Source organism: Poecile atricapillus, chromosome 3, assembly GCF_030490865.1.
Source record: "Poecile atricapillus isolate bPoeAtr1 chromosome 3, bPoeAtr1.hap1, whole genome shotgun sequence".
Classification (NCBI taxonomy): Eukaryota; Metazoa; Chordata; class Aves; order Passeriformes; family Paridae; genus Poecile; species Poecile atricapillus.
In genome coordinates, this window is record NC_081251.1 from 82,803,109 (window position 1) to 82,822,923 (window position 19,815).

At 37.2% G+C, this 19,815-nt stretch overlaps 1 protein-coding gene across 8 annotated transcripts in view; it reads left to right on the forward strand.

Moving 5' to 3' along the window:
* The window catches only part of CEP170 (centrosomal protein 170), a 95,040-nt gene that overhangs the window by 10,958 nt on the left and 64,267 nt on the right, over window positions 1-19,815 (forward strand). For all 8 annotated transcript variants that reach the window (XM_058836903.1, XM_058836908.1, XM_058836904.1 and 5 more), the window contains exons 2-3: window positions 14,810-14,955; window positions 19,091-19,180. In XM_058836903.1, the coding sequence (XP_058692886.1) occupies window positions 14,851-14,955; window positions 19,091-19,180 (195 nt within the window). In that variant the 5' untranslated portion in view covers window positions 14,810-14,850. The remainder of the gene's footprint in view (window positions 1-14,809; window positions 14,956-19,090; window positions 19,181-19,815) is intronic.

Genomic DNA, 19,815 nt, shown 5'->3' on the forward strand with positions numbered 1-19,815 from the left:
TGCTTGTGTGCCTGGATGGGGTGGCCCTTAATCTGTTCATCTTGGGGACCAAGTACAGAGAATGCTTGTATTTTTTCTCTGCCTCCTTCTAGCTTGCATTAGTACATGGCTTGTGCATTCAAGGCTAAAAGAAAAAAAAAAGCCACTTCTGAAATTCTGGCAACATTGGGAAGGCACTTTGCCTTTGATTTGAAGTAAAGCAATCCTATTAAGATAAAATAGAGAGAAAAATACATGTAGGAGAGCAAGTAATGTCTGGTTTCTTAGGCATGTGTGCTGTATCCGAAACTGTACTGAATCTCAACATGCACACGAGCTCACTCTTGTTGTGTGGGGAAAACAAGTTGTTCTGTTCCCCACAGTGTTCTGTGGGGAAAGCAACTTGAGTGGCAAATGCCCTTCAAAGGCAGTGAGAGTGCAAAGGAGCCACATGAGCACAGGTCAGCCAGCAGGCTGTAAGGAGCTGAGAATTGTCAAACTTGTAGCACACTGTTTCTAGTGGGACAACGGACTTGTTCTTTTGAGCACGTTCTGCTCAGCCCTCCATTTTCCTGAAACTTTTAGGAGCTTTGTAACTCTGAAATCTCCAGCTCTCTAAAGCTTGCTGTTGGGAGGAGCGACTGGCGGAAACTAAATGTTTGCTTAAGCCTTATTTCCTCAGGTAACTAAAAATGGTTTCAGTAAGAGTTTTAATTGCCAGCTGTGTGGTAGAAGGAGAATATATTTTTAGAAAAAACCCTGACGCACAGGAACTTCCACCTGAACATGAGGAACAATTTCTTCACTGTGCAGGTGCTTCACACTGGAGCAGATTGCCTGGAGAGGTTATGGAGTATCCATCACTGGAGGTACTCAAGTACTGGCATGACAGTCCTGTGCCATGTGCTTTAGGATGACCCTGCTTGAGCAGGGAGGTTGGACCAGATGACCCACTCTAAATCCTAGATTCTACAAAATATAATTTAATGAATACAGGATGTGAATTGTTCCAGCCTTTAAAAATGGAATTCATAATTATATGTCTTAATCAGCTTCTTATGCGCTTGTCCATATTTAGTTCCATCTTAAAATGTTGTAAAATATTTTTGGTAAACCAGAAGATTATTTCTGTACTGCAGAAGCATGGTCAGTGTTGCTTAACATAGCTTTTTATGCAGCTGAGCTTTAACTGAGTTTGAAGTCTAATCTTTTTGTTGGAGACATAAAATGAGTACCTTTCATAGTAACTGTGGGTATTTCTTAGAGTAATCAAAATCCAAGCCTTCAAACTTGTTCACTGAAGTACAAACAAAAAGCATGACTTGATCCCTTTTCATGGGTAGAGTCACAATACCACTTACTTCTGTTTGGTTTGGTGCCTGGAGAAGTATGTGTAGTTTGGAGGTCTTCCCATTTAGCCTTCCCTTTCACATGTCTTCCTATTTCTTTTTTTAGGCAAAAAAATAATTGAACTTACAATGGAAAATCTATATAGATTTCCTCCCATAGAATGACTTGAATTCCAGATTCCTGTCTATTGAAAGACACACTTGCATTCATTTAATAACCTTTAAAAATATTTGTAGTATGATCCTAATAAAAGCATTTTCCAGTGGTCTCCAACTATTCTGAAATTAATCAGATTTTTGTTGTTGCGTTCTGAAAAATATATGCTAGTGTCCTGAATCAAGCTTAAATCCACAGTCATTGTTAAAACAGCTTATAAAGCTTATAAAGTCCACATGAAAATAGTCTGCTTACTTAGCAGTGAGAACTTCTGATTGTGATTTAGTTGAGGGGTGGTAATCTACCTGCTCAAACAAGTTTTGCATAAAAAGGTTGAGCTCTATATGCACTCTATGTGTTAATTCTGAAAGTTTATTTTGATAATTCACTCATAATTGTTCAATCACATTTAGTAAACAAGAGACAGTTGAAGAAACTAAGACTTACCGTCCTGGTAGCTGTATTCCTCTTTGTTGGAGTGAGTAGGCACCGTGAGCAGATGTGGAATAGCTTCTCTATGGGGAAGCTATTTACTAGGTACTAATTACAGATGGGTTTAAAATCTTTGCAATAAGTAGAATTGATCATTAAAACCATTGATATTCTTAGTATTAGTGCGAATGTCTTATCCTGCTTTCTTGCTAAATATCTAATACTGTCATTTTGACAGCTGTTCTTATATGATCATACATTGAGGAAGTGTTTGTTAAATTTGGTACCTCTCAGTTTCATTTCATGGGAAGGCAAGAGATAGGAGGACACAAACATTAAAGAAATGCCATATTCCAAACTGCAAGATTAGATTTCTTTTTAACTATTTGGTTTCTGTTTGAAGAACCAAACAAGTAATAAAAATGTAAGGCATTTTAAGCCTTGTTCTACTCAGTTTTTATATGAATCTCCAGGAAGAGGACTTCCCATCAGGAAAAGATCTAAAAATCAAGGTGAATATTTTTATCTGATATTGAAAAACGCAAAAAAAACCTGACCTCTTTACATCAGAGCTACCATGCTAATTTTTAAATAATTTTGATTTTAAGCTTTTCCTGATTTGAATTACTACATAGAATACCCATGTAGCTCAGCATAATTATGGCACAGAATTATTTTTATGGTTTGTGCATGCAAACACACTCTCCCTCTCTTCATACAGTGAAGATTGCCTAGAGCGAACATCTCTTGCAACTTCAAGGCAAAAGTTTGAGCTTTTGCTTTACTTTGTAAAATAAGTTCATCCATTTTTTTTTTTTTTTAATTTTTTTTTTCTTTTTTAATGTAGGGCTTGTGTTACTGATCTTGGCACAAACAACTCAGTGTATTTCCAAGAAAAATACATCTGTGGACTTGGCTGTTGACACTAATTGTAAAAAGCTCCAAAGCATTCCCTAAGGGAGAGGATAGAATGTATCAAAAATTTTGTGTGGAGCATGATAAATGCTCCATAAATTCATGTTACAATGGAGATGTAGCAATAATAATAATTGAATGACTTTTTGAAGTTATGTATCTGTATTGCTATGAATGGATGGGGAGATCAGTAACACTGATATCAAGAATTGTCCTCCGTCACTTCCACTTTCATGTTCTGTGTACATTGTGTCAAGAAGTAAAATGGAATTGAAAGGACAAAAGCAGATATGAATCTACATACTTTATATTAATACGTGCTTTTCTTTGGAAAGTAAATTTGGTCTTACTAAGTATCTTGAGTCACAAGCTAAACCCCATATATTTCACAATTTTGGGGAAAGTGAAATCACCACCCTTGGGAGGTTAAGAGGTTTAGTTTTATTTGCAAAATGCTGTTTGTTTTTTCAGTAGTGTTCAGGGCTGTGGTCAGTACTTGGACAATGCAAATAAAACCACCTCATCCTACACACACAGCCTCAAACACACAGCCTACAAAATCACTTGAAATAGGCCATGATGGAGACACTGAGAATAGGAAGTGGAAGAGGAGGACTTGACTGCTTCTTTAAAGATTGCATTCTGCCTGAGTGCAATGCCTGATTTCTATTTGTTTATTTATTTATTTTCCTATTTGCTTATCTCAGCAATAGTGTAGTGTGATATGGAATAGCGGGAAGGGAGGGATTTCAGTAGCTTTTATCACAGGAAGCTTTTTTGTCCAAGATGATCTGGTTATGATTTCTTTGGCTGGCTTGCCACAGTAATTTCTAAAGGCTACTTATCGTATGTACTGTTTTATTAGCATACTTAGTATGCTAATCTCTCCAGACATGACCTCTTTTGACCATTTGAAATAAGGAATTTTTAAAATAATTTCTTTTATGCAATTCCTTAATCTGAATGAAAATGATGGACAAAACTGAACACTTGATTGTTTGAACATAAATTAAGCTACTCTTATAAGCAATTATTAGCCTTTATTTTAGCTGTTTATTGAGAGCAGCTTTGAAAAGTATTTGAAAACTTTGAAAAGTACTGCTGTTCAGTTTTGGGAGGCTGAAGAGAAGTACATTCACAAGAAATGATTTTTTGTTAATGATTGTAAAGATTAGGAATGCAAAATGAGCTATTTCTTTAATAAATGCAGAATGTCATTATCATCTGGTATCAAAGAATAAAACAGGATCATTCTTTTAAGTCTTAATGACTTTATCCTAGTGCCCAGTAATGAAGTAGGTTTTAAAGTTTAGATAGGATAACTTAAAAGGAAAAAAAAATTAAATCTTCAGGTACTTCTCATTACTATGAGAAAAATATATGTATAAAAAGGCTTATGATTGTTCTGTAAGACTGTATTCATGTACAATACCAGTGCTAAGCAAAGTTTTCAGATCAGTCTTTTAAGGGTTTGCTTGTTTTCCAATGCTCTCTGTACAGATAACCCAGTATTTTATTTTTGGTCAAGTTGGTGTAGGACTTTGTTTCACTCTGCTATTCTTAATACAATTTGATCTCTTAGCTTCTACTTGGGATTGTGATATGTTGTTTCTTTTCTTAATAGCTTCACAATTTTTTTTTTTGGGTGGGGGATAGTGGCTTAGCCACTTCACCTACTGGTTTCCTTTGAAGCTACATGTCTCTCATCAGATCCAATGGACTTGTGCACCTTCAGGTTCTTTAGGTGGTCTTGACCCTGATACAGTGGATGGTTCGTCATTCTCCCAGTCCCTACCTATGTCTACTGTGACTTGGGCAGTGTGGTTGGAACTTTTGCTGGTGAAGAGCAGGGTAAAAAAGTGGCTGAGTGCCTCAGCATTCTCCATATACCAGGTAACTAGGTCACTCTTTTCCTTCTGGAGAGGGCCCACTTTTTCTATAGTATTTCTTTTCTCTCAACATATCCAAAGAAACTTTTTTCTTGTTGCCCTTGGCATTGCTGGCCAGATTATTCTATTAGGGCACTAGTTTTCCTCGCTCAATCCATGGCTGTTCATATGGTATTTCTGCCAAGCTACTTGTCCTTGTTTCAGTACTCTGTAGGCTTATTTTTTGAGTGAGTGTGAGTTTGTCCATAAACTGCTTTTCATCTGTGCAGGTCTCCTGGCAAATCTGCCCAGCTTCCTCTCTGTTGGGATGCATCTCTTCTGAACTTGGAAGATGTGATCCTTGAATATTAATAAGATTTCTTGAACCCCTTTTCTCTTCCGGGCTATATCCTAGTGTAAGGAAGAGACTGAAGATCCCTGAAGAGGCCAAAATCTGCTTTCCTGAAGTCCAAGGCAGCAAGCTTTCTGTCCATTCTCCTTGCTTACCTAAGGATCTCAAACTCCTCCATGGAGTCACTGTAGCCAAGGCTGTTCTTGAGCTTCATACTTCCCACCAGCCTCTCCTTGTTGGTGAGAACAAGGTCCACCAGCCCCTTTTTGTTGGCTCCTCCAGCACTTGAAGAATGAAGTTGTGATCACTGCATTCCAGGAACTTCCTGCGCTGCTTATACCTAACTCTCCAACAGATACTGGGGTAGTTGAAGTCCTCTGTGAGGACCTGGACTTGTGGATGTGAGGACACTCCTGTCTGTCTTGAGAGGCGTTATCTGCTCAGTCCCCCTGTAATCTGCAGACCCCCCTGTAATGACACCTGTCCCTGCCCTCCTTTTAATCCTGATACATAAGCTCTCAGTCAGCTCCTCATCCATCCCCAGGTGGAGCTCCATGCTGGTTACTGATATGGAAGGTGATACCCCCTGCCTTCTGCCTTGTCTATCATTCTTGAAGACCCTGTATCTTTCCATTCCAACACTCCAGTCACAAAAGCCATCCTACCTCATCTCTCTGATGCCTTCTTGGCAACTGTAGTTCAAAGACCTCTTCACCAGCTTAGTAAATCTGTGTCCAAAGATACTCTTCCCCTTCTCTTATAGATTAACCCCAGCAGTACCCCAGCAGACTAGGTTTTTCAAAGTGAGGCCCATGATCTCAGTAGCCAAACCTCTGTGTGTGGCACTGTCCTGTAACCATTTATTGATTCTCCAGATTCAACTGGCCCTTTCAAACCCTTCCCTTTAACTGAGAAGATTGATATGAAAGCTGCCTGTGTTCCAGAGTGCTTTATCACTGCTCTGTAACCCTTGGTGTTCAGTTTGCTCCTGGCTGTATGACTGGTACCTACATGAAATAATAGCAGCAGGTAATTGTCACTGGGCAGGATCTTTTTGCGTACTGTGACACTCAAGTGACTGATAGCCATCAGGTAAGCCTTACGTTTCAAACAGCCCTTTGCAGTATTTGTATGTTGATACTGTGCCGCGGTGACGGAAAGCCTGGAGCACCACAACTTCTCTAGAGAAACAGCCCTGAAAAGGGCTGGGTCGAAGCGCATGAGCAGCTTCGAGCAGATGAGTGATTCCAGCTCAGCTCAGCGGCAGCGGCGGGCAGGCAACACAGGAAGCAGGGACGAGAAAGCTGGTCCATCGTTCTGCCAAGCAAAACCTTTATTCAGGCAGAGCTTCGGCGAAGGGTGCCAGCAACAGCGAATCCACCGAACAGGGGAAAACCTGGGATATTTATAGGAGAGGAGAGGGGCGGGGGGGAGCCCGAGATACCTGTATCCAGGTGGGACAGCAGGGGGGAACACCAATGGAGCACAACAGTTTAACATATCTAGCTCAGAGAGCCCTGGGAGCGATACATTGTGTCTCTCTTACAGGAAGTATCTTGTCTCCAGGGCAGAGCCAGGATCTCCGGCTGGGTGGGCTCCTCCGCACCCACAACACTGTTATAATAGCAAACTGCATGATCTCAGGATTCATTTTTTTAGTCATTATTATATAAAAAACAGAGTAGGATAAGGTCTTTAAGTCACTGTCCCTCATAATCAAAACTCCAAAGCAACTTCAACTGCAGCTGCACTGTTGGCAGGAAAAGAAGTCTGTTTCAGTTGCTGTTCTGACAACTATTCCTGTGTGTCACGGCAGTAAAATAGACATGGATCTAATTCTGACCTGGACCAGAGGATGCTTGTGCAGTCCCAGAGCTGCAGCAATGTTACAGGACAGATTCACTGCCTGACAGAGGGCAACAACCTCTTGAGCTGCTTTCTTGTCTTTATTCCATCAGATCCATGGGGTGACCTGTAGGGCAAGAAGAGTATCTGGGTCCCTTCTGTAGAGATCTCAAACTCCTTCAGTGCAGGAGGAAAATCTCTCTTGATGCTTAGTAATATTCACAGGCGGAAGGCTATTTTTTTATTATTTTTTTTTATTATTATTAAAATATGAGGAGGAAATGCTTCTTCCCTCCAGTGCTGCTGAGGAGTCTGGAGCCTATCTGAGCTAGGGACAGCCTGTCGCACTATTGTAAAACTGAAGGTGTGTCTGTCTGTCTCTTTCTCCCCACCTCCCCCTTCTCCCCTGCTCCCTTTTCCTTTCTCTCCTAGTCACACACTGCCTGAGAAATACACTACTGTTGCTTTATAGATTTGGTACAACTCTGTAACTCTTGTTGTTTTAGTCTTTTATGGTAGGCAGTATAGGTAATGTGCATATCTACCTATATATGATTGTACTAATTAAAGAAATAAGGGGCATTATTGAGCTTGATGTCCTGATGCTTTATAAAGGCAGTTTCTTGCTTTCTTTATTTTTTGTTTCTTATCTGTTAGTTGTATCTATTTTTTTTCTTCTTAAGCTTAAAATAGCTTTTAGAAAAAAATTTTTTTTTTTATAGTAGTGGATGTAGCAGATGTTCTCTGTCTATAAACAAAAGTTCTAGGGATTTTTCAGACATAAGATTCAAGAAGATTTACATATTTTTATTTTACCTTCTTTCCTCCTCCATCTCTGTAGAAGAACATCAACCACAAGATTGAAAGCGTGGAGGGCAAAGAAGGTAAAAGAGAGTATATTGCAGAGTAGTGATTAAGGTTTCTTTGCTCTCAGTATTTCTCCTGTACTGTAAAATTTTGTCGTGACTACATCTTTCAGTCCACTCTGGAAATTACGTCTTTCAGACATAATGTAAGGTTTCAGTATGTTTTTTAAATCTGTTTTTCAAGAAATTGTGGCCAAATTCAAATATTTGAGGTGAGGTGGAACAGGTCAGAAGCAGAACACTCAGGGGTATCATTCCAAGCCCTGTCAGTTACATCTTAGTAATTTTAGGAGAGAAGCCAACAGACCAAGAAGGACTGAGATTTTTATGAGATGTTTTGGTTTAGTGATAAGGGCAGTTAGCCTAATCTCATTCCTGTTCCCCATTTGAGCAAGGAAGTTAAATTGAAGTGTAAGTCCCTCTTGTTTCACTTGAGTTACCTGTTTTCTTCTACTTTACCTATTTGTGTGCTTGCCATCAAGTTCCACTCTTGTCCAGTAATTTTATAACATTTTAATGAACTTTACAACTAATATCAATATTTCATTATATGAATGAGAATGGCAAAAGTTTCATGTTCAGGGCTGTATGTAGCATTTGAATGTTTCTAAGAGGAATGTGTTCGGGTGAATTTTCCAGTCAGTGAAGTATTTGAAAGTAATAATGCTAGCTTGTTCGCTTGCTGAAAATGTAGAAATTTTTGATCATTTTTCCTAAGTATATGAGTTCATCTTCTCATTTTCATGAAGAATTTAAATGGTTTCAATCATAAATTACCTTATTTATGCTTCCTTTGCCTTTTATTTTAACAGCCTTTTAAAGGAATATTCTGATTAACCTTTAAGGCCAACACTTGTGAAGTAAACTTGAGTGTAAAAAAGGTCCATAAATACTTTTAAAAAATATTTTTATTGATCATTAGCCTAAGCCATTTAAATTTAGATGGGTGTTTATTTATTTATTTAAGAGTTTTGAGGAGCAACATTATACAATACTGTGGTGAGAAAGAATAGTTTCAGTCAGGAGGCTGTTGTCTGTGCAGCTCTCTTCTCCCTTTTTGGGATAACAGCAATGTGAGCAGTGAAGGAATCAGAGAATTACTAAAGCACCAGGGATAGTTTCATGAGTTTCATGACTAAACATTCAGAAACCATCCTAGAGCATGACTTATTTTTCTGTTTTTATAGTCCCTATGATGGCAGATGAGCCATTTCCTTTACTTTGGAAAAGTGGTCATAAATTTTCTAGCCACCCTATGTGTGGGCTTTAAGCTCACTTTGCTAAAGAGTCAGGCATTCAGAGATAGAAATAAATGAGGCCATTTGAAAACCAGTATATTGTGTGAAACTAAGTACTTTAAAATGAAATGCTGAGGAGTTTGGAACTTAAATATTCAAGACTATGATGTTTCAGTGTTAAAAAAAAGCTCTCTACAGTTTCCCATTTACATGAAACCCTCTCTACAGCTACTTGTGGAGGTTTTATTTTAAGTGTTAATGAATTTCTCATGTGGTGGTGTTGAGCATGGCAGATGAAGTCAGGAGGAAGTTAATAATTCAGGAAAGGTTTTTAGTGATGTGCAGTAAATAAGGCACAGGCTAATCAAATGATGAGTACAGGAAAAAGAACACTGATTAACTGACAGTTAAGCTCTTTGTTTTAACCTGAGTACAGTAGAGTCCTGATTAAAATATGTGGTGATGTAGTTAAAGGTTGTTTTCTAATGCATGTATGTAAGTAGGTTAATTATGATTGCCCATGGAACACTTTGTCTGCTACACTACCCCACTTCAGAGGGTTATACAGAGTAGGCTGTTTACCACTTAAAACTTCCTAGGTTTAAATCAGTTATCTTTATAGATTACTTTTTAGTATCAATTATATGGATACAATAATCTTCTCAGGGTTGAAGTTACCTTCAGTTTGGTCTTTTCTTTCTTTGACATAGATTTTTCCATTTCAGTCAAAGTTAGAACTGCTGGCATTGCTATTTTTTATTACATCGATTAGTCAATAAAGGAGTCATGGGAGGCACTTCTCCAGTGGGTGTTGTTTGCTGAGAGCATTTCTTTGTGATTTAGTTACCAGCTTCAAGTTCAGTTCTTCTCCAGTCATTATTGGCTCTATCACCGCTCTCATTTGTGATTTCTCCCTTGTCATGGCTGACTTCTGACTTTTACCTTTCTTGAGTCCTGATTCCAGAATCTGTCTAGGTCCAGTTCGAGTGTCTTGTCCTTGTGTGGTGGTCTCTTCTGTGTCTGTGAAAAAGATGCCTTATTTTAGGTTCTAACTGGCACTATAATACTAAAACAGCATGCTCCACAAATTTATTTAAGTATCTCTGTGTAGACAGATGTATTGAGAGAATTTATCCCTGTCCTTGTTGAATGAATATACATGAGGAAGGTTTTCAAAGGTCTCTTGCTTGTTTTTGTCCATTTGGATGGGTTTGTACAAGAGCAATAATACAAGGTACAAACTGATACTCAGGCCTCCTACTGTATTTCAATAACAACTTGCACATATGAGGTACAGCTAATATTTTTTAAAGGTAGTGACATAGAATATTCTGCTCTAACCTTGTTTTAGAAATATTACAGTAATTTCTTCAGAAATTTCCCCAAATTTCCTAGTCAACTTTATGAGAAGGTCAACTTAATTGTAGCAAATACTTTAGCAGCTGGAAACAGGAACTTGTAAGGGCAAATACTGGGCAAAACAGGGCTTCTGGCTTTGTCAGTACTGTGTCTCAGTTTGGTGCAGGGCTTTTTTTAATGTTGCTTTAAAATACTCACAAGTATAATTTGTTGTACAGTAATAGGATAATTGTGTACCATTAAAATTACACTATTTTCAGTCTTAATGTGGAGGACTACAGTGCTTAAAAGTTGGAATTTCAGACATATATTAGGTTTAATTTAAATTTTAAGCATGGCTTTTTGTTTCTCTGTAGGATTGTTGCCTCAGTATTCACTAACTTTAACTGGAGCTGTTTTCAGTTACAGGCAAGTAACTGTACAATCTACAAAAATGTAGATTGTAAAATGCTCAAATTTGAGATTATTAAGGATTTTTATTTGCAATAACATGACTGTATCAAAACTAATCTTGGCAGGGTTTCTTTAGACATTTGAAACTGGTTACACCCCATCTTTTGGCTGCATAATACAGGATCTTAGTTCTTAGGAGTGAAGTATATTTACACAGATGATGCAGCCAATTTCCCTGTTGCTGCATCATCTGTTTCAAATGACTTATTACCCACATATTCATTCCGACACACTAGTTACTGCCTTTCGAAAGTTGTAGTCCTTCACCATAAAATGCTGTTTCTTCTGCAGACAAAGAAATATTTTGCAGCTGCCATAGATGTCTCAGCCTTGCAGGTATCTGGAATGAAGCTTTGAATGATAAAGTCTTGATGAAATGTTTGCTAGTTTGGTTAAAGACTCCATCACGATACTGCCATTTTAAGAAATACTAATAAAACCAAATGCTTCAATAATGCATTTAAAATTCTTTTTTTCTAGGGTAGAAATATTTTTGGTAAATACTTTGTCTGAAAAGTATAGTCTGTATTATACTTTTACCAGGTCCATCTGGGACAATATCCTGTCATGGATGAAGAAAGGCTAGGTAAAGAAGAGAGGTTTTGGGGTAGGACAGTGAAACCTCACTAGAGCATCCTTCCAGCCCCTCAAAATGCACAGTGCATGCACTTCCTGAGCTGTAAGTGGCGTCAGTGCAAGTAACATGATTGATGATAACCATTCATGAAAGAAAAAAATTGCTTTTTGAACCCTGTGTAACCTTTTAGTATCCATAACATTTTGAGAGGAATGATGAGTTTGTCTTTACAAACAAGCTGTGAGTCTGCTGATAAGATGCAGCTATCAGTGAGAAACAACAGAAACAATGGGATGGATTCCACTAAAAGATCAAAGAGGCACTGAAAGACCACCATTAATTCCACAAAAGTTAAGAATTAAGAAGGGATTATGCATTGGTGGGGGGGGGAAAGGTATTGCAGGTATCAGGCGTTCCGGGAAGCCTGTACCTCTCAAGTACCTCAGCCTATGGGGAAAGAGAGAAGGGACAAGCGGCCGGGAATTAGGATAAAAAGGAGGCTGCGCCCTCCAAAAATTTGAGAGACCCCAGGGGAATGCCCCATGGCCTCTCCCTTTATTCGAATAAAGTAAAAGGACTCCTCTGTCTCCTTTTTGGACATAAACCTCTGGTGTTTGTGGATTAATTTTCCTGACAATTTCATTGCAAGAATTATCATGACCTAAATTTACACTCTGTAAAGAGCCACTTCTTGTGATGATTTTGCACCTGTCATATAGTAATTTAATTTGGTGTCTCCTAGGCAGTGAAGTGTCTTTTATCCTTGTACTGTTCAGAACTACAGCCAGAGTACTTGAGACAGCAGTGTATTCAAAATATTGCAAGCTTTCATGATGTTTTTGGGGTCCAATGTAAGTATCCACGTACTGTCTATATTACTAATAAGTGTGCAGTTTCATATCCAGTTTTTAATGCACTTTTTTTGTTGTGATATTAAGCAACTATTGCTGCTGGATCCTGTTTTTAGCCAGTTTTGCTATGCAGATTCCAGCATAGCCCTGATCAAAGGCATTGGTTTATTCTATAGAATACTTTAAAATAAAATATGTATCTAGGTTGATGGTTTCTTGCAGTTGAGACAGCAACTGTTTCAAAAGAACAACGTTATTAAGTTTGATAGAACTGGTGATGGACTTTTAACTACAAACGTGCCGCCAAGCGGTGTGGCAGCGATTCCTTTGTATAATACATTTTAAAAAATTATTTTAGGTAGCTTAATTTAATCTGTTTGTTGTCAGGCTTTATCATTTGCAGGAAGTTTGGAGTGTTGGTTTTTTTCCTGACCTACTTGTCTGTTTTGTAAATAAAAGTAGTTTTCCTCTTTTACAGTCAGGGTATCTGTGTAAACTACAACCTGGTTCTTACTAAGAAATTTTTCCAATTTTCTAATTTTTCTATATCATCTTGGATATATTTCATATATATATAATTCATTTCATATGAATTTCCAGTAGGAGCAGGAAGGCCAAATGGTGCAACTGTAATTTTGATAAACAGATGGGATATTTTAAAAGGTAGTAAAATATAAACAGAATGAGGAGCTTTGATACTGAACAGCATGCTTGCTGTCAAACATTCCGTTAATTTACTTGTTAAAAGCTTTAATGTGGGCTGGCCGTTTGTGACACTTCCTTTTTCTCTCTTACAGGGAACTGAAAAATGTCATTTGATTGACCCAGTTTATCTTGTAATTTTAAACTAGATTAAATTGAAAATAAAAATATTAATTTCCTTCAAAGGCGCTGAATAATCCATTTTAATTATTGAAACACATATTTAGTAACTACATCACTTTAAATTTTATTTCAGCAAGTTCTTACTGTAGATGTCATGATGTATTTTTAAATCTTTTTAGTTTCTGGGAAAAAATATATTAGAGATGCTGTATTACTTCTGTTGAGTCAGATAACATTAAGTGGACATACGTTTCACTTGAATGTGTTGTGATACAGCTGTGGAAAGATAATTCTATTGTAAGTATTACTATAGAATACTGCTGCAAAACGTATTTACTTCTTTATTCAGTAGCTCTTTAGCACATGAAGTCATTCTAAATTCCTCCATGTGAATTGCATTACATTTTTTAAACGATTGAGAGCTCTGATGGTACATTCTACCACTGAAATGGGATGCTTTTGACTAGCTCTTCTGTAAAAATCTTCTTTGTCATGTCACATGCAGTTTTGATTTAAACTTTGTTTTCTTTATATGTTTAGTGATTTGTGGTGTCCTTGATTGTAGTTTGTCTGATGGCATAGTGCTTGCATTGTCATTTTATTCAGTGTTTCCATGTTAGCTCTCCTTCGGAGGACCTTACTGAATTCTTGGTATTATTCAAGAGTATGCTCTAGTCCACTACAGACTTATATCTACTTTCAGTACATTTGCTAACCTTGCAGAAATTCACTAATTGACATATAAATAGAAGAGAATAGAAATGCCTGCTGTTTGGTACAGAGAGAAAAGTTGGCTGGTTGTTTTTGATTTTCTTTAGCTTCTCTTTTAATGAATACAGTGCAGTTGTGAATGAAAGAAATAATTGCTTTGGCTTGCATTTTCTTTAAGAGAGATTTGGAATTCTCATAAAGCTTTTTTCAACTGTTAGCCATTGAATTTCTCTGAAGAGAAATGTAATCATATTTTTGTCCAATTTCAAGTCATGTTATGTGAAGAAGTTTTCTGTGAATTATTTTATCCAGTTTTATGATACTTTAGATAGCTATGGGTTTTTTTCTTCTGTTTTATGGAATATGTTGGACCTTTTGTTGATAAAGGTAAAGTTCTGTAGGAACACTTCTTTCGAATTTAATACTTACAGATAACTTCTAATTTTTTCATTTTGCTCTGCTTTGTTTGCAATACTAAATGCACACTGTTAAATTTCCAATATATATGTTTTATCATGAAAAGCTAAGATTAAATAAGAAGCAAAAGTTCCATTCATTTATAGCTCCTTTGATTTGGTGCTGTACAGAGGACTTGAGCTTAAAATCAGACAAGGTAATTCTTTTTCACAGGAAAATGTAATGAGAGTTCAAGTTACTTGCCATATTTTGTGAATGTTTGCTACATTGTTTATTTATTGGTTGTGATAGTGAAGCATTGTTGTACTGATTATCTTGATAATAAGTGGTCAAATGCTAAAAGCTTTCTGACAGCTTGACAACTTTGGCATTAGCCAGCTGCTTGTTCCTTTTGCAGGTTACCAGTTAAATCTGCCTAGTTGCATGAGGCATAGCCTGAGAGTATGTAAATCTGAAGCCTGTCGCTTCCTGTGGTTGTTGGATTCAGTACATGCTATTGAGAATGCTGTATTTTCAGAGGCTTTTTGTATTCTGCTCACAGTGTTGGCTGAGCAGAAACTGTAGCTAAAAATAACTAAAATGAATTTCTCTGTCTCTCTTTCTTTCTCACTGCAGGATGACGTAGCTTTGCCAAGGATTTATCAGCTAAGCAGAAAATGAGCTTAACATCCTGGTTTTTGGTGAGCAGTGGAGGCACCCGACATAGGCTGCCACGAGAAATGATTTTTGTTGGAAGAGATGACTGTGAGCTGATGTTACAGGTAATTCCTTCCATGTGCAGCTCCTCAAATTGTGAACTTAATGCACCAGCTTCATGCATTCCTTTCGAAAAATAAATTCCCCAGATGCTGGGAGGGCAATAGTTTTGAAGAATCTTTTGTGTCCTTAGGGAAAAAAAAATAGTTTAAATGTATTGCTGTTAATCATGCAGTTATTGCTTAAGTACAGAGAATCATATTTTCTTAGTATAAGTCAAATGCAGAATGCAAGGATAGAAGATGAAATAAATTTTGTAATATGACAACAGTATATGATACGGTAAAGTAAGTAGACTGTGTTCCATAAAATGTGATAATGTTTAAGAGAGCTAGATGCTTTTGAAAGGAGCCTTCTTTTTTTGGCAGCTTGTAATCTAATTTAGTCACATGATTTGATGTAACTCTCTCCCCATGCCCTGATTGTGTTGTACAAAGGAAAATGAAATTAGTAGACAAGAGTATTTCTCTATCTTTGAGGAAGTTGAATGACTCAGTTTCAATAGAATTGAAAATATAGAAGTCAAAATAGCACCATCCTTCAGTAACTTCCTCAACTTTGAGGATCACTCTGTGGACTCTTAGATGTGTGTAGCTGTGTGGTTATGTAGCCATATTGCATGCACTTTGGCCTGTCAAAGCTGTAGTCCTCTGAGCTATCTTTTTCTAATTTTTTTTTTTTTTTAAATGACTAATGGTGGTATTTTGGGAGTTTCTTTCTAAATTTTTGGTCATTTACTGTAGAGCTGTTAAGAAGATTGAACTTCAAAACTAATATTCTAAACCCTTCCTACCATTCAATAAAATGTTTTGGAGTTTTTGTTCCCAAAAGTTGTATATGCAGCCATTACTGGCCAAATTAGAATCTTACTTGCAAATGAAGTGTTTAGAGATGCAATCCTACATTTATTACTCAGAATGTAGTATCTCTAGTAAACTACATTTGGCTCTCAGTCTCAAAAGGCATTCAGATACTTTATTGGTGATGTTAGAAAGCAGTTGAAAATACTCTTTAATTTCTCTTTAACAGCACATGGAATGATGTCTTGATAATTTGTGTGGGAAGTATTTGAAAAACCCCAAACAACATGCACACAGATGAAACAACAGCAAAAGAAAAGCAATCAAAAAGCCACACCACACTGGTTCCTGCCCAGTAGGTTATAATCCAAAAATGCTTTTATTTTACTAGTAACTTGTTTTAGAGGACTGTTTTCTGTAAATATGGGAGTGTCTTCTTTCTTCTCTGCTATGCCATCCATAGTAGGTCAGTCCTTAAAGTGAAGCATTTATTCTTTTGTGTTACAAAACTTCACCTTCAAAGGCAGCTGCCTCTTTGATTAATACTGTGAATAGATATGACATATTTACAAACATTATTTGTTGTGTATTTACTTTAGAGTTAGTGAACAACATCAAGGGGCCTTGTGATTTTCAAGAACATTCTTTTTAGCCTGTTGCTATGTTAGGTCTACATGCCAGCATGACTGTAACACCACATAGTGCTGCAGGGGGAGGAACCCACCAATAGAGAAGCTAATAATGTGTTCTTGTTCTATATGTATAGCTCTTTGTGCAGGACCTTCCTTTCCACTCTTGAAAACTTGGTTGTTCTCTCACTGCAAAGCATGTGGACAATGCATGATAAGAAAGCAGAATTTAATGCTTTTATTCATAATTGCTTGACAAAAAACATGTTATAAAGGCCTTAATTAAAAGAATTTTGACTCTTGTTTCATGCTTGATAGACCTCAGATCTCTACCTAACACTCTTGTTCTAAGAGGTTTTGTTTGCATCTGGGAATACAGATTTGCCTTTTTTTTGTAAATATGTTCAAACATAATGTGAAGTCTTCCTGTTTAGTTAGCGGCTCTGTTGCATCAGCCTGTCCATGGATACATACTGCATTTTCCCCTTTTTTCACCTTTATGGTTAGAAATTTTTTTGAATCTTGACAACTGGCAGTGTGCACAAAATGTGAAGAGGGAACACAACCACGACAGCTGACCCAAACTGACTCTGTGACATAAAATGTGTTATGCTTGGCAATGAAAACTGAGGGAGGGGCTTTTGGGAAGATATCCACTGCTCCAAGACTGTCTGGACATTGGGCTGCTTGTGGGAGGTGGGAAGTGATTGCCTTCTCATCACTTGATTTGTTTTACTTCTTCTTCCTTATTCCTCTTTGCTGCTGAAACTTGACCCACGAGTTCTTTCCTTTTGCTCTTATTGTTCTATCCCACATCCCACTGGGGTAGTGGGGGGTGAGCGAGCAGCTGTGTGGCGTTTAGCTGCCAGCCAGGCAGTATTACAAGAAGGAATTTTAAAACCCTTAAACTTGAATGGAGGGCTGCAATAACAAAGCCAAAGGAAAAAAGGCATTCAAAAGACTTGCACAGTCTTTGCACCTGTAAAGATCAGCTGAAATTAATAAAAAGTCTAATTATATGCAAGTAATCTGAACCTGAGGAGAACTACGATCTTCTACAGAATTTCAGGTGTGTCTGTAAAAGGCACAGAGTTGAGTAATCAATCTTAGCATTCCAGATGATGCGACACAGTATCATGAAGCTTTGAGGATCTTTTCATGTCCTTTCTGTTTTAACTTTTTTTTAATAGGATGTAGCACATGAAAATAATTAAATAATTTTTTACTAATACAGTATGTATTTGAACAATAACATTGAGAAATTTTTTTCAGTAGCTTAGGTAAAAGTCGGGTAAGTCTTGGTACGGTGGTTCCACTTGAGTGCGGAAAAATGTAATCTGTTCTTGATATTGTAGGCTCAGCAGAAGATGCACATCAATGAATTTCATTGTATTGAGATTGCTTTCACTTGGAAGGTTACTAAGTTAATAGAAAATGAACCATGTTCCTGTGTCTTCATCTGCCATTAAAAACACTTAACTGATGTACTATATTAGTGCAGTTTATATTGGCAGGAAACTTGTTCATTTGTCTGTCTCTTCCTTATTCTCCACTTTGACCTGCCCTCTCCCATTATACCTGTCAAAAATGCAGAGCAAAATAAAAAGTCTAAAAATAAAACAGTAAAACAGTAAGTATAAGCTAAAGAACACTGATCTGACTTCTTTGGGGAGAAAGCAAAGCAGTCATAAGATTAAGTGGAAAGGAAAAATGAGAAAGTAAATTGAAAATAAAGAAAATAATAGTAGCAAGGCTCAAGAAATGGAGAAGATGTGAGGTGATATCTATGGGATTGCAATAAGAGAAAACCTATCCTTAGGAGTACTAGCTGTGTGTGCTGATGCCTTGAACTGGCCAGTGCGCTTGGTAGGGCAGGACCCATAGAACTGACAGACCACATATGCTGGTACACAGAAGTCACGGAACTCTGAGACAGAAGTGTACCATTCTCTGTGCAATACAGTCCTGAAAAATGACTTGTGTAGCAAGGATAGAAGATGCAAACCTGAAATTAGGAAGAATGCTGGTGGAAGGAATTTGCTGCTATGCAGTCATGTTGTGACAGTGCACTAGCAGAATTACTGGCAAACATAAGGTTGAGTGTGGGCTGATGGAGAAGATGAGCTGTGGTCTCCATTCCCTTGGGAACTCTTGAAGATGTCCAGGTGCTGACCATATGCGTGCATGAAGGAGACACACCCAGCCCCACCTCCCTTGCTTGCCATCAGCACCTCAGGCTGCAAACACTTGGCAGGAGTGAGTGCTGAAAGAGGGATTTGGCTGTTAGGGAACTGCTGTTCTTGGATGAAATAGTAGCAAGGATTGTTTCTCATCTGTGTGGTGACATTTGGATGTGAAATAAAGAATTCATTAAATAAATAATGATGATATTAGATTAAACATCAATGATACTAGAGTGGACTGAAAAAAAAAACAACTTTTGGGTAAGATATATCTGGATCTGACTTAGCATATTTAAGGAAACGTTAAGAAAACATTTATTTTTTATAATTTTAGGATTCTGCTATGGGGTACCGTGAGTTGGGTTAGAGATTGTCTTTTTCATATGTGGGACTTTTTTATATAATTATCTTTTTTATATAATTTGAATAAATGTGCAATTAGAAAGAAAATAATCACACTGCTCTAAGAAATACCCATAACCGCTTCATGTGGTTTCCAAATACCTTATCTTATTTAATATATTTTAGTCACGGAGTGTGGACAAGCAACATGCTGTACTCAACTATGATGCTTCTACAGATGAGCACTTGGTGAAGGATTTGGGCAGCTTGAATGGGGTAAGTTAACATCAGAAATAGATAGTTCCCCATAGTGTTCTGTATCTTTGTTTTGGGATTTCTTCGAGCTGTTATTAATTGTACATGAATACCTTTTTGATGCAAGACTGGAAATGGGGGAACATTCAAAAGGAAAGTGTAGCCTTTACAGGGGTTTTCCACTGCATGTTTTTTAAAGTGCTATGATGAATTCCAGTAATAAGAGGGCCTTGGCAGTAGGAGAAGCTCAGAACATAATTATGCAATAACCATGTTGTATGAAAATATATTTAACTGATAATATATTTGCATTTAGGTTTTCAGAATAATTTTTATTAAAGTCTCTATGAATAATTTGTGTCAAGGAATTGCAAACTAATACAGAAAAAATCCAAAGTTATTGGAAAAGTAAAGTTTCTTATGACATTTTATGTTCTAAGGCTTTTCTAGGAATTGCATATTCAGAAATCTAGCTAAGCATCACTTTTATAAAAAGTTTTTTATATTATAGCAAATTATTAGAAACATAGTAACTTTGTCATAATGTTTCTGTATGAACTGTGTATTTGCACTAGTTATGGTTGCTGTTTTATAGCTTTAAATGTTTGGCTCTGTCATGAATATGTACAGAATAAAATCGTGAGTTCATCTGTGAC